General features: G+C 47.7%; 1 protein-coding gene and 1 pseudogene across 1 annotated transcript; one reads left to right on the top strand and one right to left on the bottom strand.

Annotated features, from left to right (window-relative positions):
• Positions 1-1023: 1023 nt before the first annotated feature.
• On the top strand, positions 1024-21932 carry NPTX2 (neuronal pentraxin 2). The gene is made up of 5 exons (XM_066640855.1): positions 1024-1182; positions 9263-9479; positions 12973-13217; positions 14689-14868; positions 16303-21932. The coding sequence occupies exons 1-5, from the start codon at positions 1093-1095 to the stop codon at positions 16528-16530; spliced, it is 960 nt and encodes a 319-aa protein (XP_066496952.1). The 5' UTR covers positions 1024-1092; the 3' UTR covers positions 16531-21932.
• On the bottom strand, positions 21324-21446 carry LOC136634088 (5S ribosomal RNA; annotated as a pseudogene).
• Positions 21933-23736: the final 1804 nt, after the last annotated feature.

The raw sequence follows: 23736 nt of genomic DNA, 5'->3' as shown, positions 1-23736 counted from the left end.
AATGCCTTGTGGGCGCAGTCCTCACCCCTCAGGTCAGGTCTTTCCAGCAATGCCACTCTGAGGTCAGGGAACAAACACTTCCTCGCTGTGAGGAGGCCCAACTGCAGCACAGGTCCCATGGGCACTGCTGTGCCAGTGCGGGGAAGCGCTGACATCAGGGGTGGGATAGCTGGATAGCTTTGCATGCGCTGTCATGCCCCACCTTTTGGGGCGATGACTTCTGGTCCCCCTGGGGGTGGCACCCCCCCGACCTCCCCTGGACTGGACCCAAGAAGGGCAGGGGCTCAGCCCACTCCTCTCCCTGCCCCGGGTGCTGACCCTGAGCGGAGCTCAGCCAGGCGCCCCTCCTGCGCGGACACACGCAGCCCGACCAGCCCCGGCGCTTGCCAGGAGCGGGGCTGAGCCGGGCGGGCGGGCGGGCGGGAGGAGCCCCTGGCAGCGCGCCCCGTGGGCACGAGGGACTCGCTTCCGAGCAGGCGTGCGCCGCAGCCCCTCCAGCGCGCCTCTTCCCCGGCCGGGCGCGTCGAGGCGCAGGCTGCCCGCGAGGGAGGGGCTGCTGGTGCCGGGCAGCCAACCAGGCGGCAGCGCGCGGTGCCCACGCCCGCCCCCCGCGCGTCCTTTTAAGAGCGCACGCGGGGCGGCGGGCTGGCTGGCCGGACGGCGCGCGCCTGCGCCACGCCGCGCACGGGCTGCGCTCGCTCGCTCTGCCTGCCGGAGCCTGGACGGCGCGCCCGCCCGGACGGAGCGCCCTCGCCCGGCATGCCCGCGCCCCGCGCCCCGCCGGCGCTGCTGCTGCTGCCGCTGCTGCTGCTGCTGTGCGGGCGCCGGAGCCCGAGCCTGGCGGCGCCGCCGGAGCCCCCCGCGGGCAGCCGCTTCGTGTGCACCTCGCTGCCCGCCGACGCCGCCCCGCCGGGCTGCCCGCCGGCCGCGGCGGCGGGGGGCGGCGAGGAGGAGCCGCGGGCGGCGGCGCGGCGGCTGCGGGAGGCGCTGGCCGCGCAGGAGGAGACGCTGGCCCGGCAGCGCAGCGCCATCGCCGAGCTGACCGCCAAGCTGGGCCGCTGCGAGGGCGCGCGCCGGCCCGGCAAGGACACCATGGGCGACCCCCCGCGCGACCCCGCCCGCCTCCTGCTCCAGCTCGGGCGCTCCGTGCAGGGCCTCAAGGAGCGCCTCGAGAGCCTGGAGGTGAGCCGCGCCGGGGGCTGCGGGGACTGCCCGCGGCTGCACAACCGCCCTGCGAGGTGGGCCGCCTTCTGAGAGAGCCCGGAGTCCCCAGTGCCGCTGCAGCCAGCGGGACGGAGAAGGAGCCCCCGGGGGGGGGTTTCCGTCCTCAGGAGCTGGCCCGAGTTCACCCTCCTTCTCTGTCGGTGAGCCTGGAGCTGCTTGGGCTCCGTTCAGCACTGACAGCTGCCCAGAGGACCAGGTGGCATCTCCATCTTCACATGGGGGGGGGGGAGACAAACAGCAGAAGATAACCATCGCTTCTTGCTGTGATCGTGGATGCCCCAGAGGGGTCCAGCTGCCAGCCAGGACCTCTGAGTCTGGACAAGGTGGTCCTTTGGTCTGATTCAGTTTGGGGATTCCTTGTGCCTCCTGAGCAGTAACAGTGCCAGTTCCGTACAGTGCCTGGCACGTCGCTACTTAAGGGCCCAATCCTACCCAACTTTCCAGCACTGGTGGAACTGCAGTGCAGCCCTGAGATAAGGGAACAGATGTTCCCCTACCTTGAGGAAGCCTCTGTGAACAGCTTCCCCACCACAGGATGCAGTGCGCGCCCCATTGGCATGGCTGCACCGCCACTGGGAAATCGGATAGGAACTTGTGTCAGGAAATGGGGCTCAGGCTGCAATCCTATCTATAACCTGGGAGTAAGATACATTGACTACAGTGGGACACCTTAGACGTGAAAAGGATTGGGCTCTTATAGCCCAGTCCTGTGCATATCTACTCAAAAGTAAGTCCCATTAGAGTCAAAGGGGCTTACTCCCAGGGAAGTGTGAATGTGATTGCAGCCTTAGTCTTGCTCTGATAAGAAACGACCAGCTCCCATGAATAGGGATCTGCATCCTTAATTTTTCCAAGGCTGTGGCCATCTGTACCCAGCGAGCTGGGATGGAAGCCCTTGCTTTCAAGTCTGCCTCCGTTCTCGTCTCTGGACTAAGGGTGCTCGGGAACCAGGCTTTGAAGAGCTTCTGATTCGTTCACCTGCCTTTCTCCTTCTCCCTGTTTGCGTGAACAGTTCCGTTTCTAACCAGCAGCCTTATCTTCTCGGCAGGTCTAAGGTGCTTCTCTCCTTGGGGGGTTGTTGTCATTGCTAAATATAAGTAGTAGATTATCAGGAGGGCAATTAGCAAAGTGGCCATGCAGTGCGAGGCTGCAACAAACAAGCTTCATTTCCCAGCAACTCATTGCTGCAATCTCATCTTTCCTGGGACATTCTTTTTGCAAGGCTGCTCAAGGTGTCAGTAAGTGGCTTTCTTGAAGTTTCTCTGTAAAGGTTAACGTTAGTATCCTGTTAGTGAGAGAAACTCCCTTTTAAGTCAAAAGAAATAAAGCACACCCCCTGCTTCTGAGAAAGTCTATTCCTTTTGAGTGTCCTGTTGCAGATTTGGGGGGAAAAAATCTGTTGCAACAAGTACAGTCTGTAGTAGCTGCTGTTTTGTTCTTTAATGCTTTTTTCCCAATGGCCACGTGAAAGGAATAGAGGCTCTGTTTGTATCTTCAAATAACACAGACTGAGCAGAGATTTGTGGATTTATTTTCCTGCTTTTCAGCTTTTCATTTCTTGTTCTTAATCTGTGCCTGCACTAAGAACATGCTTGCTTAAGGGGTTGCAGTGTGTAATGTTGACTTCCTAGATCATATGACCCTTGGCATATGGTGCAAATAAGAACATTGTAAGAAAAAAAAGCAGGTTTAAGGGCAGCTCTAAGGATGTTTTGCTGGGAGTTGGAGTAGATGACAACTACAGAACCTGATTCAAAGGTCATTGGAATGAATGGTCTTGAGCTGTTAAGATATAATTTTTTCCTCATTCTTCTGCTTGCTAATGTACAATTATTTACAACAGGCTATATTGTCTCTCCCAGCCTGGCTGTCGTTCTGAAGAATGGAGTTGACTATTTTTCTTAATCAATGAACCACTCAGTTCATCTGCAAGAGCGATTGCATTCCCCCCCCCCCAGCAGTGTCTTTTCTAGTGGCTGTCTGCTGGTGTTCTTTTTGCATATTTTTAGGTTGTGAGCCCTTTTGGGACAGGGAGCCATTAGTTATTTGATTTTTTTTCTGTAAACCGCTTTGGGAACTTTTTGTTGAAAAGTGGTATATAAATACTGTTATTATTTATTATTAAAGGCTTTTCAAGTCACTGTAGAGTGGGGAAGCCCCATAGTAATACGAGTACCTCATATAACATCAAAGGTACACTGTTGAGGACTAGCCTGTAGTAATGCAGAGTGTTCAAGGTTTTATAGAACTGCATTGGTGGAGTCCATCCCTCTGAGATGTGCTGGGGCATCTTCTGTGATGACTTGTCAAATGTTTTAGTAATATTCAGAATATCACTATAGAAGTGACATTTTGAAGAGAAAGAGCAGCAAATGTTTTTTTTTTCTTTTCTGTATTTGTGAAATAATTAGGTTGGCAGAAATGACATTTCCATTGATTGAGTTTACACACAAGTAATTTGTATTACAGTCTGCAGCATAAGGTTGCTATGTTAATCAATACACATTACACCTCAATTATTAGATATTCTTTGCTGTGAGCCAAGGATGGTCGATTGGCAAGCTGCAGGTTAGATTTTTGCTTCCCCCCACTCCCCAGTAACTTTCTGACCCTACCAAATGTTAATCCTTATGTAGTAAAACATATAAAGAAAATAAATTGTTTTTAGGAAAATGGAAAACTTACTCATACCAGATTCAGATTATTTGTTCATCTAACATAAGAACATAAGAACATAAGAACATAAGAACAGCCCCACTGGATCAGGCCATAGGCCCATCTAGTCCAGCTTCCTGTATCTCACAGCGGCCCACCAAATGCCCCAGGGAGCACGCCAGATAACAAGAGACCTCGTCCTGGTGCTCTCCCCTACATCTGGCATTCTGACTTAACCCATTCCTAAAATCAGGAGGTTGCGCATACACATCATGGCTTGTACCCCATAATGGATTTTTCCTCCAGAAACTCGTCCAATCCCCTTTTAAAGGCGTCTAGGCTAGACGCCAGCACCACATCCTGTGGCAAGGAGTTCCACAGACCGACCACACGCTGAGTAAAGAAATATTTTCTTTTGTCTGTCCTAACCCGCCCAACACTCAATTTTAGTGGATGTCCCCTGGTTCTGGTATTATGTGAGAGTGTAAAGAGCATCTCCCTATCCACTCTGTCCATCCCCTGCATAATTTTGTATGTCTCAATCATGTCCCCCCTCAAGCGTCTCTTTTCTAGGCTGAAGAGGCCCAAACGCCGTAGCCTTTCCTCATAAGGAAGGTGCCCCAGCCCCGTAATCAGCTTAGTCGCTCTCTTTTGCACCTTTTCCATTTCCACTATGTCTTTTTTGAGATGCGGCGACCAGAACTGGACACAATACTCCAGGTGTGGCCTTACCATCGATTTGTACAACGGCATTATAATATTAGCCGTTTTGTTCTCAATACCCTTCCTAATGATCCCAAGCATAGAATTGGCCTTCTTCACTGCCGCCGCACATTGGGTCGACACTTTCATCGACCTGTCCACCACCACCCCAAGATCTCTCTCCTGATCTGTCACAGACAGCTCAGAACCCATCAGCCTATATCTAAAGTTTTGATTTTTTGCCCCAATGTGCATGACTTTACACTTACTGACACTGAAGCGCATCTGCCATTTTGCTGCCCATTCTGCCAGTCTGGAGAGATCCTTCTGGAGCTCCTCACAATCACTTCTGGTCTTTACCACTCGGAAAAGTTTGGTGTCGTCTGCAAACTTAGCCACTTCACTGCTCAACCCTGTCTCCAGGTCATTTATGAAGAGGTTGAAAAGCACCGGTCCCAGGACAGATCCTTGGGGCACACCGCTTTTCACCTCTCTCCATTGTGAAAATTGCCCATTGACACCCACTCTCTGCTTCCTGGCCTCCAACCAGTTCTCAATCCACGAGAGGACCTGTCCTCTAATTCCCTGACTGTGGAGTTTTTTCAGTAGCCTTTGGTGAGGGACCGTGTCAAATGCCTTCTGAAAGTCCAGATATATAATGTCCACGGGTTCTCCCGCATCCACATGCCTATTGACCTTTTCAAAGAATTCTATAAGGTTCGTGAGGCAAGACTTACCCTTACAGAAGCCATGCTGACTCTCCCTCAGCAAGGCCTGTTCGTCTATGTGTTTTGAGATCCTATCTTTGATGAGGCATTCCACCATCTTACCCGGTATGGATGTTAGGCTGACCGGCCTATAGTTTCCCGGGTCCCCCCTCTTTCCCTTTTTAAAAATAGGCGTGACATTTGCTATCCTCCAATCTTCTGGTACCGTGGCCGTTTTGAGGGACAAGTTGCATACCTTAGTCAAGAGATCTGCAACTTCATTCTTCAATTCCTTAATAACCCTTGGGTGTATGCCATCAGGGCCCGGTGACTTATTGATCTTTAATTTATCAATGAGGTCTGAAACATCTTCTCTTTTAACCTCTATCTGACTTAACTCCTCGGTCAGGAGGGGCCGTTCGGGCAGCGGTATCTGCCCGAGGTCTTCTGCCGTGAAGACAGATGCAAAGAACTCATTTAATTTCTCTGCCATCTCTAAGTCTCCTTTTATCTCCCCTTTCCCTCCCTCACCATCCAGAGGGCCAACCGCTTCTCTGGCGGGTTTCCTGCTTCTAACATATTTGAAGAAGCTTTTATTATTCCCCTTAATGTTGCCGGCCATGCGTTCCTCATAGTCTCGCTTGGCCTCCCCTATCACCTTCTTACATTTCTTTTGCCACAGTTTATGTTCCTTTTTATTCTCTTCATTAGGGCAAGACTTCCATTTACGGAAGGAAGCTTCCTTGCCCTTCACAGCCTCTCTAACTTGGCTGTGAAGGGCAAGTTAGCCTGTGATAATCTGTTTTGACAAAGGTAGTGATCTCCCCCTGACAAGATCTCAGGTGGGAATCTTTCCAATACCTGTTATCTGGGACCTTTTTTAAAGCAGAGATGCCCATTGTGGGGGGTGGGGGAGAGCAGAAACCGGAAGGGGACCTTGAAATGAGGAAACAGATCAGGGAGGTGACAAGGAGGGACAGGGTTGTAATCATGGGGGACTTCAATTATCCTCATACAGACTGGGTCAATTTGTGTTCCGGTCACGAAAAGGAGACCAGATTTCTTGCCATGTTAAACGACCAGGAAACAGAGAGTGTGTGTCAATGGGCAATTTTCACAATGGAGAGAGGTGAAAAGCGGTGTGCCCCAAGGATCTGTCCTGGGATCGGTGCTTTTCAACCTGTTCATAAATGACCTGGAGACAGGGGTGAGCAGTGAGGTGGCTAAGTTTGCAGACGAACACGTTTATGGTCATATACGCTTGTGCCAACTGGAGCTCACTTCATTAGGCACAAAAAGATAATAAGAATTTTGAGCTGTAGGGTTCAAATCAGACTGTGGCAATTCTGTGTAAAGCTTCAGTGTGTCAGAGGAATACAATTTACAGCAGCCATATTTGGTGAGGGCCCCATCTTTCCTGGCTATAACACCTGTAGCAAGGTATGAAGCCATTTTCTCAATTCAAGCCTAAGCAGGTACAATCACAACCATTTAACTCCACTGCTTCTTCTTTATATGGATGTTGCTCTGTCTCTCTGTCTTTCTGCTTAGAGAGATCGGAGATTAACTCCTCACAAAGTTGGCTTCTTCCTGCACAAGCTTATGCAACAGTAATGTGTCCATGTGTCTCTGAGCCTTTGTTGTTTCTGCTGGAGCAGGCTCCCACAGCCATCCCTTTGGTAGTGTTGCAGAGCTTTTCTTGGCTTCCAGACACAGTTGCAAGCATCCAACTGACCTACAAAGCCCTAAATAGCTGGGGACCTGCCTGCGGAAAGCCTTCTGCCAAGGGAGAGCACCATCTGCTGAGAACTGGGGCCAGAGTTTTCTTGCTCCGTTAGACCAGGAGGAGCTTGAAGGACTGCCTCCTTAGGTGCGGTCCCATCTATGTGTGACGTCCTTGCGAGGGATGCATGTATTTTTAGATTTAGACCCTGCTGTTAGGCCAAATGATCCCCAAGGCATCTTGAAGCAATGCAGACCAACCCAGGAGCTGAACCATGGCAGAGGGTGCTTCCACTTGCTTCTCTAAACCCAGGCATGGTGGCCATTTCAACAGAGAGTTCTTTCCAGAGAAGGAGGAGGAGAGTAAGTGAGCCCTCTGCAGCCGCTCCATTCTCTGACCAATGGTGGGGACCAGGCTAATTTTCCTCCTTGCAAGATGTTCACCTTAGGAGTTGGGGGGTACAGCATTCTTTGGTGCTCCGGCCATTGGTCCACCACTGCTGGACCTCTGAAAGAAGCTGAATGCCTCAGTGTGTCACTGAAGAGGTGACTGCTATGAACCTGTTTTTTTCTGATTCACCCAGCTCAGTTTTGTTCCCAGTGATCCGTTGAAGCTCTCCAGGCTTTGCAGACAGGGGTCTTGCTAATTTATGAGATTTATATTCTGCCTTTTGGGATAAAAAGCCTTGCAAGGCAGCTTACCAGCTTTAAAATTCAATTAAAACAACAGAAAAGGCAACCCAGTCGTTAAGAGCAAGCATATCATTAAAACTGTAGCCTTAAAAGATATAGCAGGCAGGTGGTGTACTCATAGCCACTACCCAAGAGCATAATCCTATAAATATTTATGCATGTATTCAACAGGGTTTACCCTCAGGGAGGCGTGTACAGGATTGTGCTCCAAGAGACAGAGATGTGAATTGAGACTTTGCTGGTTTGAGTCTTGCTTCTGCCATAAACTGACAGCTCAGTCCTAGGCATGTTTAATCAGAAGCAAGTTCCATTATGTTCAATGGAGTTTGCTCCCAGAAAAGTGTGTATGAGATTTCAGCCTGAGTAGCCTTAGGCCAACTGCTCTGTCTGAGCCTCAGTTTTTCTCATCTGCAGTGCCGGTATAATGATTGCCTAATAGATTGTCATGAGGACTGCTGTCGGGATACTCAGAAAGCATTATGCAAATATACGTTGGGTGTTGGCAACCTTCAGTCTCGGAAGACTCTGGTATTGCGCTCTGAATGGTGGTTCTGGAACAGCATCTAGTGTGGCTGAAAAGGCCGATTCGGGAGTGACAATCCCTTCCACACCGGGAGCAAGTGCAGTCTGTCCCTGGCCTGTCTCCCTGGCTATGGGCCTTCCTTCTTTGCCTCTTTGTCTCGGTCTGTTGGCCAAGTGTCTCTTCAAACTGGGAAAGGCCATGCTGCACAGCCTGCCTCCAGGCGGGCCACTCAGAGGCCAGGGTTTCCCACTTGTTGAGGTCCACTCCTAAGGCCTTCAGATCCCTCTTGCAGATGTCCTTGTATCGCAGCTGTGGTCTACCTGTAGGGCGCTTTCCTTGCACGAGTTCTCCATAGAGGAGATCCTTTGGGATCCGGCCATCATCCATTCTCACGACATGACCGAGCCAACGCAGGCGTCTCTGTTTCAGCAGTGCATACATGCTAGGGATTCCAGCTCGTTCCAGGACTGTGTTGTTTGGAACTTTGTCCTGCCAGGTGATGCCGAGGATGCGTCGGAGGCAGCGCATGTGAAATGCGTTAATGTGGTATTTAAAAACCGTGCAGAATGAGAAGGTCTTAACGACCTCTTTAAAAACCTGGGAGTAAGGGGGATAGATGATTCTCCCCTGGGAAGGCAGTCTAGAATTGCAGCACCAAAACAAAAAACAACCCCCCCCCCCCAAAAAAAACAACCCTATCTCAGGTCCCTGGCAAATGAATGCTTGTTAATGGCAGGTCAGGGAATAGATTTTGAGAGTCAGACAGTAAAGCCCGGGCAGATTCATATTGGCCACGACAAATCACACAGGGCTTTAAAGATTAAAACCAACCACTGGAATAAGGCCCAGATACAAACTGTCAACCAGTGCCTATACACATTATAAGGCTGCAATCCTATAGTATACGCTTACCAGGAAGTAAGTTCCATTGAAATGAATGGGACTTGCATCCAAGTAGACATGCCTAGGATTGGGCTGTCAGTCCAATTGTAATGCTCAGCAGTGGCATAAGATGTCATCTTTCCCCTTTTTAAAGCACCAGCTCCGATCCAACGTCTCCTACGCTGCCCTGTCTCCTGATCTCCGAGAGATGCTTCAGAAGAGGCTTGGAGATCTGGAGCGCCAGCTTCTGAGCAAAGTGGCTGAACTGGAGAACGAGAAAACCCTGATTCACAATGAGACGTCCACCCACCGGCAAAGGACAGAGGCGGCCCTGAACGCACTTCTGGAAAGAGTCTCCGAGTTGGAAAGAGGTAATCGCTCTGGCCAATTTTCTCACTTCTTTCAAAATTTTGCATACCAAGTCTGGATTTCTCTGATAATATTTGTGGAAGGGGCAGCACCCCTGAATTGGTAGGGAGCTCTCAGATCAGCCAAGACTCTAATTTCACAAGTTAAGCCATTTCTGCCCAACGTTGCATAGACGCAACAGGGACCAAATATGTACACCTGTGGGCTGGGCAAAAATGGGTTAAGCAACAGTGATGCAGGAAGCGAGCTGTTCTCCCGGAGGCAAGAGGAACAGTCCTTATCTCAGAAATTCAGTCGGGCTGAAAGAAGGTTCTAAATATAATTTACAACTGTCTCAACAGTGCTTAACATTGAGTGTTCAAACTGCTTCATGTATATCACCTTTTTCTAATTCTTACAACAGCCCTTGACAGGTAAGATAGGTAGGTTTTTATCCATCTCCTCATTTATAAGCTGCTGTTCTTCTGCTCCCAAGAGACTTCAAAGTGGCTCGAGTCCAGTTAAAAACCTAATAATAATTAACCAGCAATATAAGAGCGATAAAATGGTAAATAAAACACAGCACAGGGAGAACTGTAACAAACTGCAACAAAAGAACTCACAGGCAATAAACAGTCATAAGCAGATAAACAATAGTATCCTGCTACAGATAGGAGAGAATGGAGAGCAGTGGTGTAGTTAGAGGGCGTGCAAAGCACACGGCTCCCTGTGAAACTTAATGCTTTGCACCCCCTCTAGCTATGCCACTGATGGAGAGGATGGTGTGCTTAAAGTTGCTGTGTTGAGTTCATGGCAGAGATGAGCTCAGCTATGATACTCCCTCAGCTCCGATTTTGTGGAATATCTTTTAAAAAATCAAATCAAAGAATACGGTTATTCAGATGCACGGACTGTAATTAATTCACTGCATAGTGATCTGAGCAGATCCCCGCAAGGTGTGCATACAGTTCATCAGCCAAGACACAAAGATTTCTGAAAAGTTCAACCTGCAATTAATAGCATCAGTTAATTTAAAATTAACAGGTTTGTTTTGACCCCCCCCCCCCCAAATCTTCCTTGCTGGCTTGTAGTTGGCGAGACTTATAAATCATGACTGGTATGAGTCTCTTTCATAAATTTTGCCTTTCCCTCCTCTGTAGAAGTAGTGGCTGGCGCCAGCCCTCACTGCTTCTATTTTTTAGGAGGGCATGAATGATGGAATACATGAGCCATTCATTATGTATAGGAGTAGGCTGTTGAGTTACACTGAACTTGGCATCAAGCAGATGGCAGATTCCTGTGTAACTCAGATGTTGATACTCCTAGGAGTTTGCCCAGCAAACATTGCTTGCACTCCCTGAAAATGCAAGCCAGTTAATCTCCTCCTTTTCCAAAACCTTTTGTCTTCCTTTTCTTTCATTAAACCAGAAAAATAAATGACTGCAGATCTTAAAGATCATTAGAATTTAGGAATTCACTTTTTGAAGTGCATTCAAAGCACTTGGAGCTAAGGATTCACACCTATCACAGGACCCACTTGCCTGGGCCGACCCTTGAACCCTTAGTAGCAGTGGTGGTGGTAAAGCCCAGTGTGCCATCAGAAGGTGAGTATGGGGTGCCATAAGGACCCACACCAGGTTTTGGCCCAAGGCCTCTAGCAGCCTGGCACTGAAAGCATCTCACCCACATTATTTGATTTTATTTAATTAGAATGTCTTATCTACCACCCTGTATGGAATTTGTTGGCATAGATAGCCATTGGCTTGGATAGCTTGAAAAGAGGTGTCGATCCATGGCTACCAGTCATGATGACTGTGCAGCCACTGGGATCAATGACAGTATGAATATTTAAGGGAGCACCAGTGGAATTATGCCTTTCTGTCCCGCTTGCAGGCTTCCGAGAGGCATTCGTTCTTTGAGCAAGGTCCTTCCTTCTCACTTTCGGAGGAAACTCCTGAAGAGACCAACTTTGTTTTTGCTTTTTAATCATGTATTGAGCGTCTCTCACTCGGTCGTGCCACAGATGAATCCTGCCTCCGATTGTACAACCTTTACCATGGATTAGTCACGGAGCCACTGAGGGACACTCTTAATCCTAATCATTTAATCAGATCCTTAGATTTAATTACTGAGAAAACTGCCTGCTTGGCAAGTTTGTGCATTTTTATTTCAAGTGCACAGGGCTTGCATTTGAGGTACAACAGAAAATTGCCAGCATAGTCATTTTTGTTTGTCTTTTTTTCCCCCCAGAATAAGAGAATGTGTATGAACTATTTAAATATAGATTCTCCTTAAATGATATTTATAGGATTAGCAAATCTGGACAATGACTTGTTCAGACAAATTAATGAATGTACTTTCAAATTTTGCAAACACAGGCATTTTATGAAGGTTAAATAGCCCCTTCTCCAGGGGCTACATTGGCTGCCCATTCGTTTCTGGGCCCAATTCAAGGTGCTGGTTTTGACCTTTAAAGCCCTATACTGCTCTGGGCTAGGGTATCTTAGAGACCGCCTACTTCCGTACAATCCGGCTCGTCCTCTTAGGTCATCAGAGAAGGCCTTTTTACAAGTGCCGCCGCCTAAGGAGGTACGTGGGGCGGCGGCAAGAAATAGGGCCTTCTCAGTAGTGGCACCAACGCTATGGAACTCCCTTCCCCTTGACTTGAGAATGGCTCCCTCTCGATACTTTTCGGTGAGGCCTGAAGACCCTTCTGTTTAAACAAGCCTTCTGAGTTCATGGCCTTTTAAACATCTTTTCTACATCTTTTAGTATTTTTTACAGGCATGATTCCTTTATGATCTGCTGCTTTATGCTCTTTTTACCTGACTTTTTATCTGACTATTGTTTTTATGATATCTGTCAATGTGTTTAATATGTTTTTATCTGTTTGTTAAATTATGTTTTAATCTGTTTTTAACATGTTGTAAGCCGCCCTGGGTCCCTTTGGGGAGAAGGGTGGGGTATAAATAAAGATGATGATGATGATGATGATGATTAAACCAGAGTCTAGAGGACAAGATATATTTTGTGTGTTCCTCAGAATAAGTCTTTTTGGATCACAAAGGCGTTCCTGGCTATTTTTCCTTTAAAAAAATAGAATGGAGAAGATGTCATTTCTGGATCATTGAGGTCATGGTATCTTCCACAACTCAGCCAGGCTGCTCATGAAGATGGGTGGTAAGATACAAGAGGCCTAATGAAGGATGAGACCAGGTTAGACAAAATAGGACCAAAAAAGGGCCTTTTCTGTTATGGCACCTGCAGTATGGCATTCCCTGCTTCTCGAGATTATGCTGAACACACCTCACTGAAAGTTGCAGACCAATCTGCAAACCAAAAGGAAGGACTTATTCACACAGTGTGTTATTAATCTACAACATTTGTCTTCATTGTAGCTCTACTGGTGCTATTCTGAGCTGATGGCATCAACAGTACCAAGTCCACAAAAGTCTCCAAGTGGCTCCTCCTCCTAATATTGTGTGTGTAAAGTTGTTTCTTTGGATGCGACCCTAGGTAGCAGCGCCTTCAAATCGCCAGATGAATTCAAAGTCTCCCTTCCTCTTCGCACCAATTACTTGTATGGGAAGATCAAGAAGACACTGCCCGAGCTTTATGCGTTCACCGTCTGCTTGTGGCTGAAGTCGAGCGCCTCCCCAGGAATAGGCACGCCCTTCTCTTATGCCGTCCCCGGACAAGCGAATGAAGTTGTGCTGATCGAATGGGGGAACAACCCCATTGAACTGTTGATCAATGATAAGGTGAGGAAGGGACCCCTTTCCATTGGTCAGCCAAGGTAAAAAGGGATGTCACACCGTTTTCAGGGGTTGAACTTGCACTTTTGAAAGAATCTCTGAGCTTCATGAGAGCTCCATCCTATACTATTAAAAAGCAGCATGTACAATGTCTCTTTTGGTCCTTTAATCAAACTGCTGTCTGTCAGCCTCACCCTACCCATCTACAAAATGGGTATAATACTACCAGCCTATCTTTTTCTAGCATTGTTGAAAGGATGACTGAGATGATGTAATTTCAAGAACATTAAAGCTCCATATTAATACCCCAAATATGATTATAATGACCAACATGTGGGGTTAATTTTTTAGTGTTGTCCCTAAGAATCACTCCACATATTACATTTGTTCAGCATCCACACTTAAGATGTTTGCATTTGTACATTAAAAACATGAATTGTGGATGTTGCACACCAGTGTATCATACAGGTAGGGGCCACTCCGGGAGTTGGACTCAGAGGCAAAACTTGGGCTTATTGTGTTCTGGTGAGGCAAGGTAGTTCCTTCTTTATCTGAGATTTCAGACCAGTGATGGCTTCTGCCACTCTCCTGCCCAAATATTTGCAAGCAGAGTCCAGACAAGCATTTCTGTGCCTTCTGAATTGGCCACTCCCATCCTAGTCTTTGTGAGAGATTGAATCAATGGCTCGCCTAAACCTGAGCTTGTGCAAATGTTTTTGTCTGAAAAATGTGCTGAGGTTTGACTCTTTCACGTCAAACACTGGGACGCTCATGCATTCCTAGAGGGGAATCTCCCCACTCATCTCTAAATGGCGCATGGGTGCTTTTAAGCTTTCTGTGACAACAGTTTGCCCAGCCAATGAATTGTCTAGCAATAACTCTCGAGGATATCTGGTTAGAACTTAAATGCAGGCAGGGAGTGGAGAGGAGGAGGGGATGTCCCCCCCCCCCCGCTCTCCCTAATTGGCACCCCTGCTGTGTGTTAAAATCTAGTCTTCACAGTTTGTGTGTGTGTGTGTGTGTGTGTGTGTTCAGATAGTTTTCTGATGACCAGTGAGAGCTTCACAAGGTCCCTGCTGCAGAACAAACAGGCACAGGTTTCGGTGGGGCACAAGGCTCTGCTTGTGGTAGCTTCATAGAATGTTAAGAGTTGGAAAGGGTCTTAGAGGTCATGCAGCCCACCCCACTGCTCACTGTAGGCCCCTTCTACTGCATCCCTGACAGTTGAGCATCCAGACTGCTTGAAAGCCAGCAATGAGGGAGAGCCCATGACTGCGCAAGGCAAACTGTTCCAGTACCAGCTGTCTCTTCCTGCTGGGAAATTCTACCTACTTTTTAGCTTAAATCTCCATCCTTGTAGTTCCAGCCTGTTGGCTCCAATCCTGTCCTCAAGAAGGAGCAAGTCTTCCCCTTCTTCTGCCTGACAGCCCTTCGGAATCTTGAAGGTGGCTCTTGTGTCTTCTTTGTCCTCGTGCAGGTGGCCCAGCTCCCGCTCTTCATCAGCGATGGGAAATGGCACCACATATGTGTCACATGGATGACGAGAGACGGAATGTGGGAAGCGTTCCAGGATGGGGAAAAACTTGGCACTGGGGATAATTTAGCTCCTTGGCACCCCATTAAACCAGGCGGGGTTCTGATCCTTGGTCAGGAGCAGGTGAGTAGCGCAAAAACCAGAGTTTCCTTCCTTTTCTCTTCTGCCCCAGGCAGGGTGCCAGTCAATGACAGTATACAGTGGGCCTTCCTTATTCATGGGCTCAACACCCGAGGATTTGAATACTTGCAGATCATGAGCCTGCAGCTGGAGGGCTTGAGAGGACCTCCCAGACGCAACCGGAACTGACTTCCTGTCTCATCTTGTGAAATTTGGGCATTGCCATCTTGGGTCTCTCAAGATTTCCTGATATCCAAGATGGTGGGAAGAGGTAGGAGGGGCCACCGGGTGCATCCCATGGTGCCCCCCTGACTGTACCACCACGCACACTTTGGGAACCTCTGCTCTAAAGCATCCTAGAAGTGATTTTCAGCAGGGAAAACTGTGTGAAGATAAAAATGTTAAAGACTATCTGTCTGAATGCTGCTGTCCTAATTGAAATTGTGGTCCCACCTGGCTGCTACACACAAGTAAACTTAAGGCCACAGTAGCACACTGATGACTTTAATGTCTCTTGGCCCTTCTTTGAGTCCCAGCAAAAATAATTATAATACATGTCTCAAAAATGTTCGCTTATGAATATTTGACTACCTCACTTCTTATAAGAAGAAACTATTAAACTGTTCTGCCAAATCCCCAGTCCAAGCTCTGCCTGGATAATTATGCCCACTTTAAGCAAATTAGCTCCCCTTCTTTCCCCCAGCAAATGACCCTGGTTCTGCCCTGCAGTCCTGCTGGACCCCACCTCCAGGGTAGCTCGCCTGTTCAACCTGCAGAGGTCCTCTCTCCTGCCAGCAGCCTCCCGCCACTACAGCAGACCCTTGGTCCTCAGCAGGTCTTGGGCACAGCAGCCACACTTCAAACTCCAGTGTCTCCAGCAGTCTGTTCCAGTAGTCCCTTAGTCACAAAGTCAGTCAGAGTATCCAGGGCAGAGTCCAAAGTCAATAAGCCAAGTCACAGTCCAAGGTCAGATTCCAAAGTAAGTCAGTCAAATCAGTCAGAGTATTAAAGTCAATAAGCCCAGTCTTCTCTCGTACCTCCAATGTGCATTCCTTCTCCAACCCACGCCCCTCTTCCTGCCTCAGGTGCTCCTTATATCCCTGAGGGCCCTATTGCCTTCAAGTGGCTGCAGCTGTGCAGCACACTCTGCTGGATGCCCAGGGCTTACCCTTAAAGGGGCCGCTGCTGACACCACATCTACCTCCTCGCCAGATCTTCCAGGATTCCAATACATAAACAAGTTGGTGAATAATGGTTTGGGAGTTGGACTGAGACACTATCTCCAACCTCACAGGGCTTTTGGGAGGACAAAAGGAGGGGAGGAACTATGTACACCACTCTGAAGTTCTTGGAGGAAGGGAGGTATAAATATGTGATAAACAAACAGATAGATAATAGTTGAGCTAATCATGGCTTCTTCTTCTACCCCTCTTGAAGGACACAGTTGGAGGGCGGTTCGACGCAACTCAAGCTTTTGTTGGGGAGATGAGCCAGTTCAATATATGGGACAGAGTCTTGAAGCCAGAAGACATCATGAATATCGCTAACTGCTCCACCAACATGCCTGGGAATATCATCCCCTGGGTCGACAACAATGTCGACGTGTTCGGCGGTGCAGCGAAATGGCCCGTGGAGACCTGCGAAGAACGCCTGCTAGATTTATAGCCATGACCACTTTCCTATCGAAGTGCCCCTCGTACTTTCTTAAGACAATCTCTTGTGAGGTCTGAAGCTCTTATGTCCCTGCCCGTTTCCTCCTGAATTATCTTTTTTTTTTTCTTAAAAAAAAAACAAAAAACTCCTTAGACAACTGCCAGGGGAACAAACAAACATGGGACACAATTATTTTTGCAACGTCTCTACCCAACCCCATTGAAGTGAGTGGGAGATGCTTGGGATCACACTGGCAAGGTCTGGCCCACCCGTGAGATCAACGGAAGTTATCATCTCTAGCGGTGGATTGGGAGGGGGGAATCTACCACCCACCTCTCCCTGATCCCCCTCCTCTCGCTCCCTAGATTAGAAGTTGAAAGGGGGAAACTTAATCAGAAGTGTGGAGAAGAGAGTGGTGTGCTAGAGTGTCAGAGTCATTCTAGCCCACCACTCTGGTCTTTTCTGTGCTTCTTTCAGTCTATTCTCTGAGCAGGAGGAGGAATGATGGTGGATTATGCACCATCAAATGGGGGGGGGCAATTTCATACTCTGCGTCATGTCCAGGAGATGCTGGGCTGTCCCTGACACTCATGCACCTCTTGGACTCCTTTCAACGGAGGTTCAGCAGAAAAGGTTCTCGGAGTGTTGTCTGTTTTGTGTGCTACTGGCGTGAATTTCCAAAACAGTTGTGCTCCCTGACATGAATGGCCTTTCCGAAGCTTCTTGTGTTTAGTTTCAAAGCACCCTTTTAGCTTTGGTTGGCTTTGGACTGGCACTGTGGAGCAGGAACCCAGGCACTGGGCAGGTGCAAGTTATCCCTGTCTAGCTCCCCCTTTGAATAACACATGATGTAAAAGAAAGCACAAGGATTGTAGCGGTTCATTCCAAGGGCTTGTATGCAGTCACTCATCACCGTGGATTAGAAAACCCCTCGAAGCTCAGGCTGCAGTTCCCAACCCTGCGTATGTCACTTAACATGAATGCAGGGCTACTTTTGCAGGGGAGAAGTGGCAGGAGGGAAAGGAAGGATTAACCTTTCTCCAGTCTAGGTGAAGGCTGATAAGTGATGTGATGTTGCAGCTCGTCCTCTCATGCTATACCTAGTAGTGCCCATTAAGTGTGGACCTTCCTGATAAGCCCCTCTTAATGTCCTAACCTTAACCCCTCTTAACCATCTCTGAATGAGACTACAGGAGACAGAGAGAGTTGGCCACCAGGGGAATGTGGAAACTGTTGGAGGGAAGAACTTATCAGCAAGCTCAGTCTCCAGAAGTGGGTTTCAGTAGCAAAGTGGAGCTGATTGAGACATGCAGAAATAGCATGTGGGACAGCCCTTCCTGAACTGTGCCCATTTCAGACCGCAGGCAAAGGAATGAGTGTTGAAGTAGAGAAATCAACTGAAACCTGAAAATTCCCCATTCACTTCAACAGAAGATTGTCAGTTACATACCTTTTGGTTGGTGTGCACCTGCTTCCTCCATTGAAATGATTGGAGCAGACTACATGTGCAAAACAAAACCCATTGATGCATTTGGGTTCAACATTTATGTTCAAGCAATTGCACAAAGGCAGTTGGTCTGGTGCATCCTTCAGGCAGCCACGCAAGAAGCCCGATGGTGGTGTCTTAAACCATGACTTCTTTTTAAGCTGTGAGACTTGCGCCAAGTCATGTTTTGAAAAGTGCAAAATTGCAGAAAATCAACATGTGTCTTGACAATGGTGAAAATGGAATCAGCAGGATTGTGTCTATTCAGTGCTAGTTAAAATTATTCTCAGTTGTGTAGGATCCACTCAAGAGATGCCAGGTGGAATTTCTTCTGTGTCGTTGCATTTCAAGCTTTCAGGCGAGCAGCGGTGTGGAAATATGAAGGCAGGCTACTTTCTCCTTAAGTCAGGGGTGGCCAGCTTAGGGCTCTTGGACTTTTAAGAATTATGTAGAATTTCAGCAGGTGCAGCTTGTCATCTCCCAGAAATTCCCTCTACTACACAATTGTTAAAGGTTCAGGAGCCCTAAAGTTGAAAGGTTGGCCACCCCTGCCTTAAATCCCAGAGAAGCTGGTATTAAGCCATTTCTGCCCAAAGTTGCCTACATGCAATAGGGATTTAAGGCAAATGTGTACCGCTGTGGGCCAGGCAAAAATGGGTTAATGCAATATTGCGTATGTCCCTCCACTCCTCCACTTCAGAGTAAATCACCGGCAGGTACTCTAAAGTCCTTAGGTGATAGTTCCTTTCGCATAGTAAACCTGACGGTAAAAATTCCACAGTTTTGCAAACAAGTCTTGACTTCCCCTCTTCCCAAACTCCAACCCTTTCATTCAAGAAGCACTTTTAAAAAAACGCAATGGTAACTTTGTCTTAATCAATTGCATTGTCAAGGCCCTTAAAGAGCAAGATGTGCACTAAACACTGTACATTGCAAACAGCGTTGCTATATGGCCAAGAGTCAGGTAACAATCTCTTTATGTGTGTGTGTGTGTAATATGACTCGGTGTAATGGAGACAATTATGTAATGTACTTGGTTTTCATTCCAAATTTGCAGAAAGCAGTAGTGGCAGGTCGAACGGGGAGGTTCGCCTGTAGAAATTCTTAAAGAGGGCAATGCTTTCATCTCCTGCTTGGGGGCATCTGGTGGGCCATTGTGGGAAACAGAGATGTCCCCTATCCAGAAGGGCTCATCTTATGTTCACTTGCCAGTGGCATGGAAGTGGCCCACTGTGGTGCACTCCCACTCTGTTCCAGTAACAGAGGAAATGAGGAATTATGCAGAATTACAGATGCACCCCACCATAGCCATCTTCTGACATAACCATCCTTCTTCATATGTGACTCCCCTGGTTCCTGCATTTCTTTATCAGTGAGTGGGGTGGAAATGTGTTTTTAAAAGGAGGGGTTAGGCAAATTCATGAACTGTTGTCCTATTAATGGTGATTAACCATGTTAATTGAATAGGCTGAAGTTCATTGGTACAGTTGACCTCTGAGACAGAAGGTGGGGGGGGGAATACAACTGGAGGGGGCTTTTGCCTCCATCTCCTGCTGTTGGGCTTCTCCAAGTTGGCTTCTGCAGGGAAAATGGTGCTGGACTAGACTGGCCTTTGGCCTGATCCAGCAGAGCTCTTGCTTATGAACTGAAACAGGTGCAGAAGACGTTGGTGCTCCAGCAGGGCTTCGATCCATGCAGTGGGGGCTTGAGCAGGAGAACTGCCCAGACAGACTGTGCCTTTCAGGTGGTGATTTTGATGTCTCCAGCTGAGTCTCATCAGCAGAGGATGTGACCAAAGTCTTTTCTTTTTTCACAGTGCAGTTCAGTCAATGCTGGGGCTGAGAATTACTGATTGTATTTGTGTTTCTGTTGTTGGCTGATGAATGTACTGAAAATGATGGTGAGGTTTGACATGTAGATATTTCCAGCCCTTCCTTTGTTGCTTATTTGTAAGAGTGACATGTGGGGTTCCTGGCTAAGGTTCCCAGCTGAACAGAAAATAGCAACTTGCCCTGTCTTTGTCCTTTTGACTGTCATCTGATGTCCTGCAATCAGCAAATGAAACTTTTCATAGCATGGAGACCAACATTAAAATCTGCTACAGTAAGCATCTAGCTGCTGTTTAAAAGTTCTGTTTCATGGAGAAATTGACCAGAAAGTTCAAATCCCCAATGGGTGACTTAGGAGAGATGCAGTCTCAGGTCCTTGATGACATCATTGAGTCTGGAACCCCCAAAGCCACTGACTGTTTTGTTCTTTGTGACTGGTTGAGATGCTGACAATCCTATTTCCAGGTAATATCTTGAGTTTCCCAGAGAGAGAGAGAGAGAGAGAGAGAGAGAGAGAGAGATTGTGGGCCAACTTGTGTGAGAGACAGTGTGGCTGCATCCTTGATATTTTAAACCAGAATCATGTAGTTAGCCTGGTCCTGAGATCAATCCCTGCAAGAATCAATCCCTGGTTCTGGGATCAATCTCTGAAGGTCAGGCTGGAGATGATCCCATTGTCTGAAACTTTGGAGAGCCACTGCCAATCGCTGTGGACAATACGGAGCTAATGGACCAGTGTGCTGGCTAGCTAGGAGGTGGCTTCATGTGGTCGTGTCCTCCTCTCCTTCTAGAGGGGGAAATCCTCTTTGTTGCACTAAGGGGTTCGTAGTGGCTTCCAGGCCATTTTTTCCCCACATACGTTGTTGTGGCATGATAGTCCATCAGATGCACAATGTGAAATCTTTGAAGAAGTGGACTTGCAAAGGCTCTGCTAGAATAAATGAATTGATTCTGAAGATGCTACAAAGCCCTTCATTACTTCCTCTCTCTGAGTTTTGCTTACTGCAGGAAAGGGCAGTGGGCAAACTAATGGGTAGAGAAGTGGTATAGGAGCTGCAGAAGCCAGGCCTATTCCTTGATCAAGATCTGGCACCCCTTGATGTGATGTCCCACCCAGCTTCATTTCAGGGATGGGACTTCCCTATGCAACCTCCAGGCCCTCGCCATCCTTTCCTCTCAATTTTTGAAATCTATGCCAATATCTTTGGGGGAGGGGACTGTATTTTTGGTTTTGCTTTCAAAGGCCTTTAACAAGCATGTGCCAAAGTTATATATTTTTTTCTTTTCCTGGTTTTGTGTTTGTGTTTTGTTTTCCACTTGCTAAGATGCCCGGGGCCCAATTCACTGGGGAAGTTCTCCTGGTGGAGGTGAAATATGTGCATAACTTCTGTTCCTTGCAGTGGGACTTTTGCAGGAGAATTTTCCAGTGTGGTTTGGGCCTCCCTAGAAAGTGTGGTTGGCAACCTTCAGTCTCGAAAGACTATGGTATAAGCCTACAGCACCCGGTGTTCCCAGGCGGCCTCCCATCCAAGTACTAACCAGGCCTGACCCTGCTTAGCTTCCGAGATCAGACAAGATCAGGCATATGCAGGGTAACAGTTGCTGCTATAAGTGTCTGTTTTAAAATAGCTCTCCTGTAGTGGTCCTCTGTGCTTTTAAAATAACTACTATTCAGTTTTCATTCACTCTCATGATTCCTGTTAGCTGATTGGAAAGTGTTCTTTTCTCAATACCTTGCAGATATGGCTGCAGTTATTATTTTTCCCCTCTTCTTTTATTTTTTCCCCCCGTTTGCTAACAACTTGGTTTGTGATGCTTGGTTTGCGACATATGGCTGGGTGGGTGGGGGAAGAGTATACTTTTAAAGATTTTCAAGAAAAGCGATTTTAAAGGGAGGGGAGGGAGGAAGGAAGGGACTTTATAAAATATCATATTTTATTTTTTCATATGTTTGGATCGTACGGAGCTCTGTTCTAGTGACTATCATTTGTAGGGGAAAAGTCACCTATTTCCATTAATCTGTAGTATGATGTGCTTTTGAAAAAAAACAAAAACCAACAAACCCAACAACTTAAATTAAAAAAAATTGCACTGTACAATCAATGGTCTTTGTGTGCTTTGTGGGGAAAAAAATGCAGGGGGTTTGGCTTGAACTCTCTGCCATGTTGCTTGTTCTATAAACTCTGTTCTAAGAAAGGGGGCCGGTGGGCTCTCCTTACATGTATCTCTTGGTATTCTTATCTTTGCAAATGGAAAGATTTCAGAGTTGGGCAGCCAAATCGCAGTCGGGGTCCCACACTTCGACCAGTGCAGCCCCCACTGCATACTGCACGGGAACAGAGGCTGCTGTAGGTCTCCCCGAGGGAAGAAAACAAATGAGTAAGCCCCAGCAGCAATGATAGGGCTATTTGGGCTTGTGCCAGGAAGTTGCTGGTTCAAATCCGAGAAGCCCCATGTTGAGAAATTGGGGGGGGGGATAAGATATGGCAGTAGCCAGACCTCTCCTGGGCCTGATTCGCCCTCTCCCTTTCCTCCCCTTGTTGCACCACTTCTTCCACCCTTCATCCACCCCTCTGCCAGCCCACAGCAGAGCCTGTGTGCTTCCGCAGACACGGACTTTGCTAGCAGGCCGGTGCAGGCCTATCCATCAGCACCACAATCCTCTGTGCCCCCACAATATGCCTTGCTATTTTGATGATCCTGTGCATCTTTTGACTGATAGACCCACATACATATGGGGTATGAGGTTAAAATGGGATATGGGGCTATTAAAAAAAATTTTTTTTTAATGCCCCTGGGTGCCTGATACACGACTGCCTTCACCTCCCATTTCTTGAACTGGAAAAGGAAACAGAAGTAAAAGAGCACAGGAACTTGGTTTGGCACAGTGATGCATGGTGACCAAGAGTGATCCCTTTTTATCAGTTCCCCAGTATATTGGCACTGCCTTTGGGAAACATTTGTATATCCTTCTCTGCCTAATAAGTACTTCTGCAGAATCGTTTCAGTTTTTCAAGGCAGCGGTATCACTGGGGAGTGAGGAACGCCAGCCAATTTCAGCTGCCTGAAATGCAGCTGTCTCTGTGGTGGAAGGAAAGTGCCAGCCAGCTCTGTGGTGTCACTGAGAAAGTGGCTCGTGTGGAAGACAATCAGGCTTGTATATGCTGCTGTGACCACCAAATACCTTTGAACTGACCGGGCTTTATGGCAGCGCAACTTGGTACTGAAGAACCATTGCCAAGAGTTATTGACTGAATTGCGACTGGTTCTGGGGCAGAGGCCAGCTGCCAGCTGAGGAGGAAGGGCACAGACAGGCTGTGTTATCAGTCACTGGAAGAGAGAGGGACCTTTTCCCCCTCTGGTTTCATCAAAAACCAGATGATGATGATTATGCCCCAAGTGCAGGGGCATTTGGTGAGCCGCTGTGAGATACAGGAAGCTGGACTAATGGGCCTGTGGCCTGATCCAGCGGGGCTGTTCTTATGTAAAAACCCACCCACTTTCTATGGAAATAAAAACATTAAGACTTGCTTGGGTGTAGCACCGCAGGACTGAACATTGTTGAGGCTGAACGGACATTTTTTCAAGAGGGGAACTTTTGCCAGCCTGCAACTTAGATCACAAAGCTTAGCCCTGCAGCAGCTCTGAAGGCATTTGCAAAGATTAATAGAGAAGTGTTTGGAAAAAGACGCCAGGCTGCATATTTATTAGGGGGATTTGCGTGTCCCTTAAGGTATCAAGGAACTTTTCATTTCTTGTCATGCGAGAAAGTCGGAGTCAGCTGCAGGATTACTGTTTTTTTAAAAAAAATACAACAAAACCAGCCAGTCTCGAGAGTACAAGGCCTTTGGCTTCTCCTCGTAATGAAAAAGAGACTTCATTATCAGGAGAAAAGGACAACTC

Source organism: Tiliqua scincoides, chromosome 13 (assembly GCF_035046505.1).
Source record: "Tiliqua scincoides isolate rTilSci1 chromosome 13, rTilSci1.hap2, whole genome shotgun sequence".
NCBI lineage: Eukaryota > Metazoa > Chordata > Lepidosauria > Squamata > Scincidae > Tiliqua > Tiliqua scincoides.
This window is presented reverse-complemented; position numbering and strand designations above follow the sequence as displayed.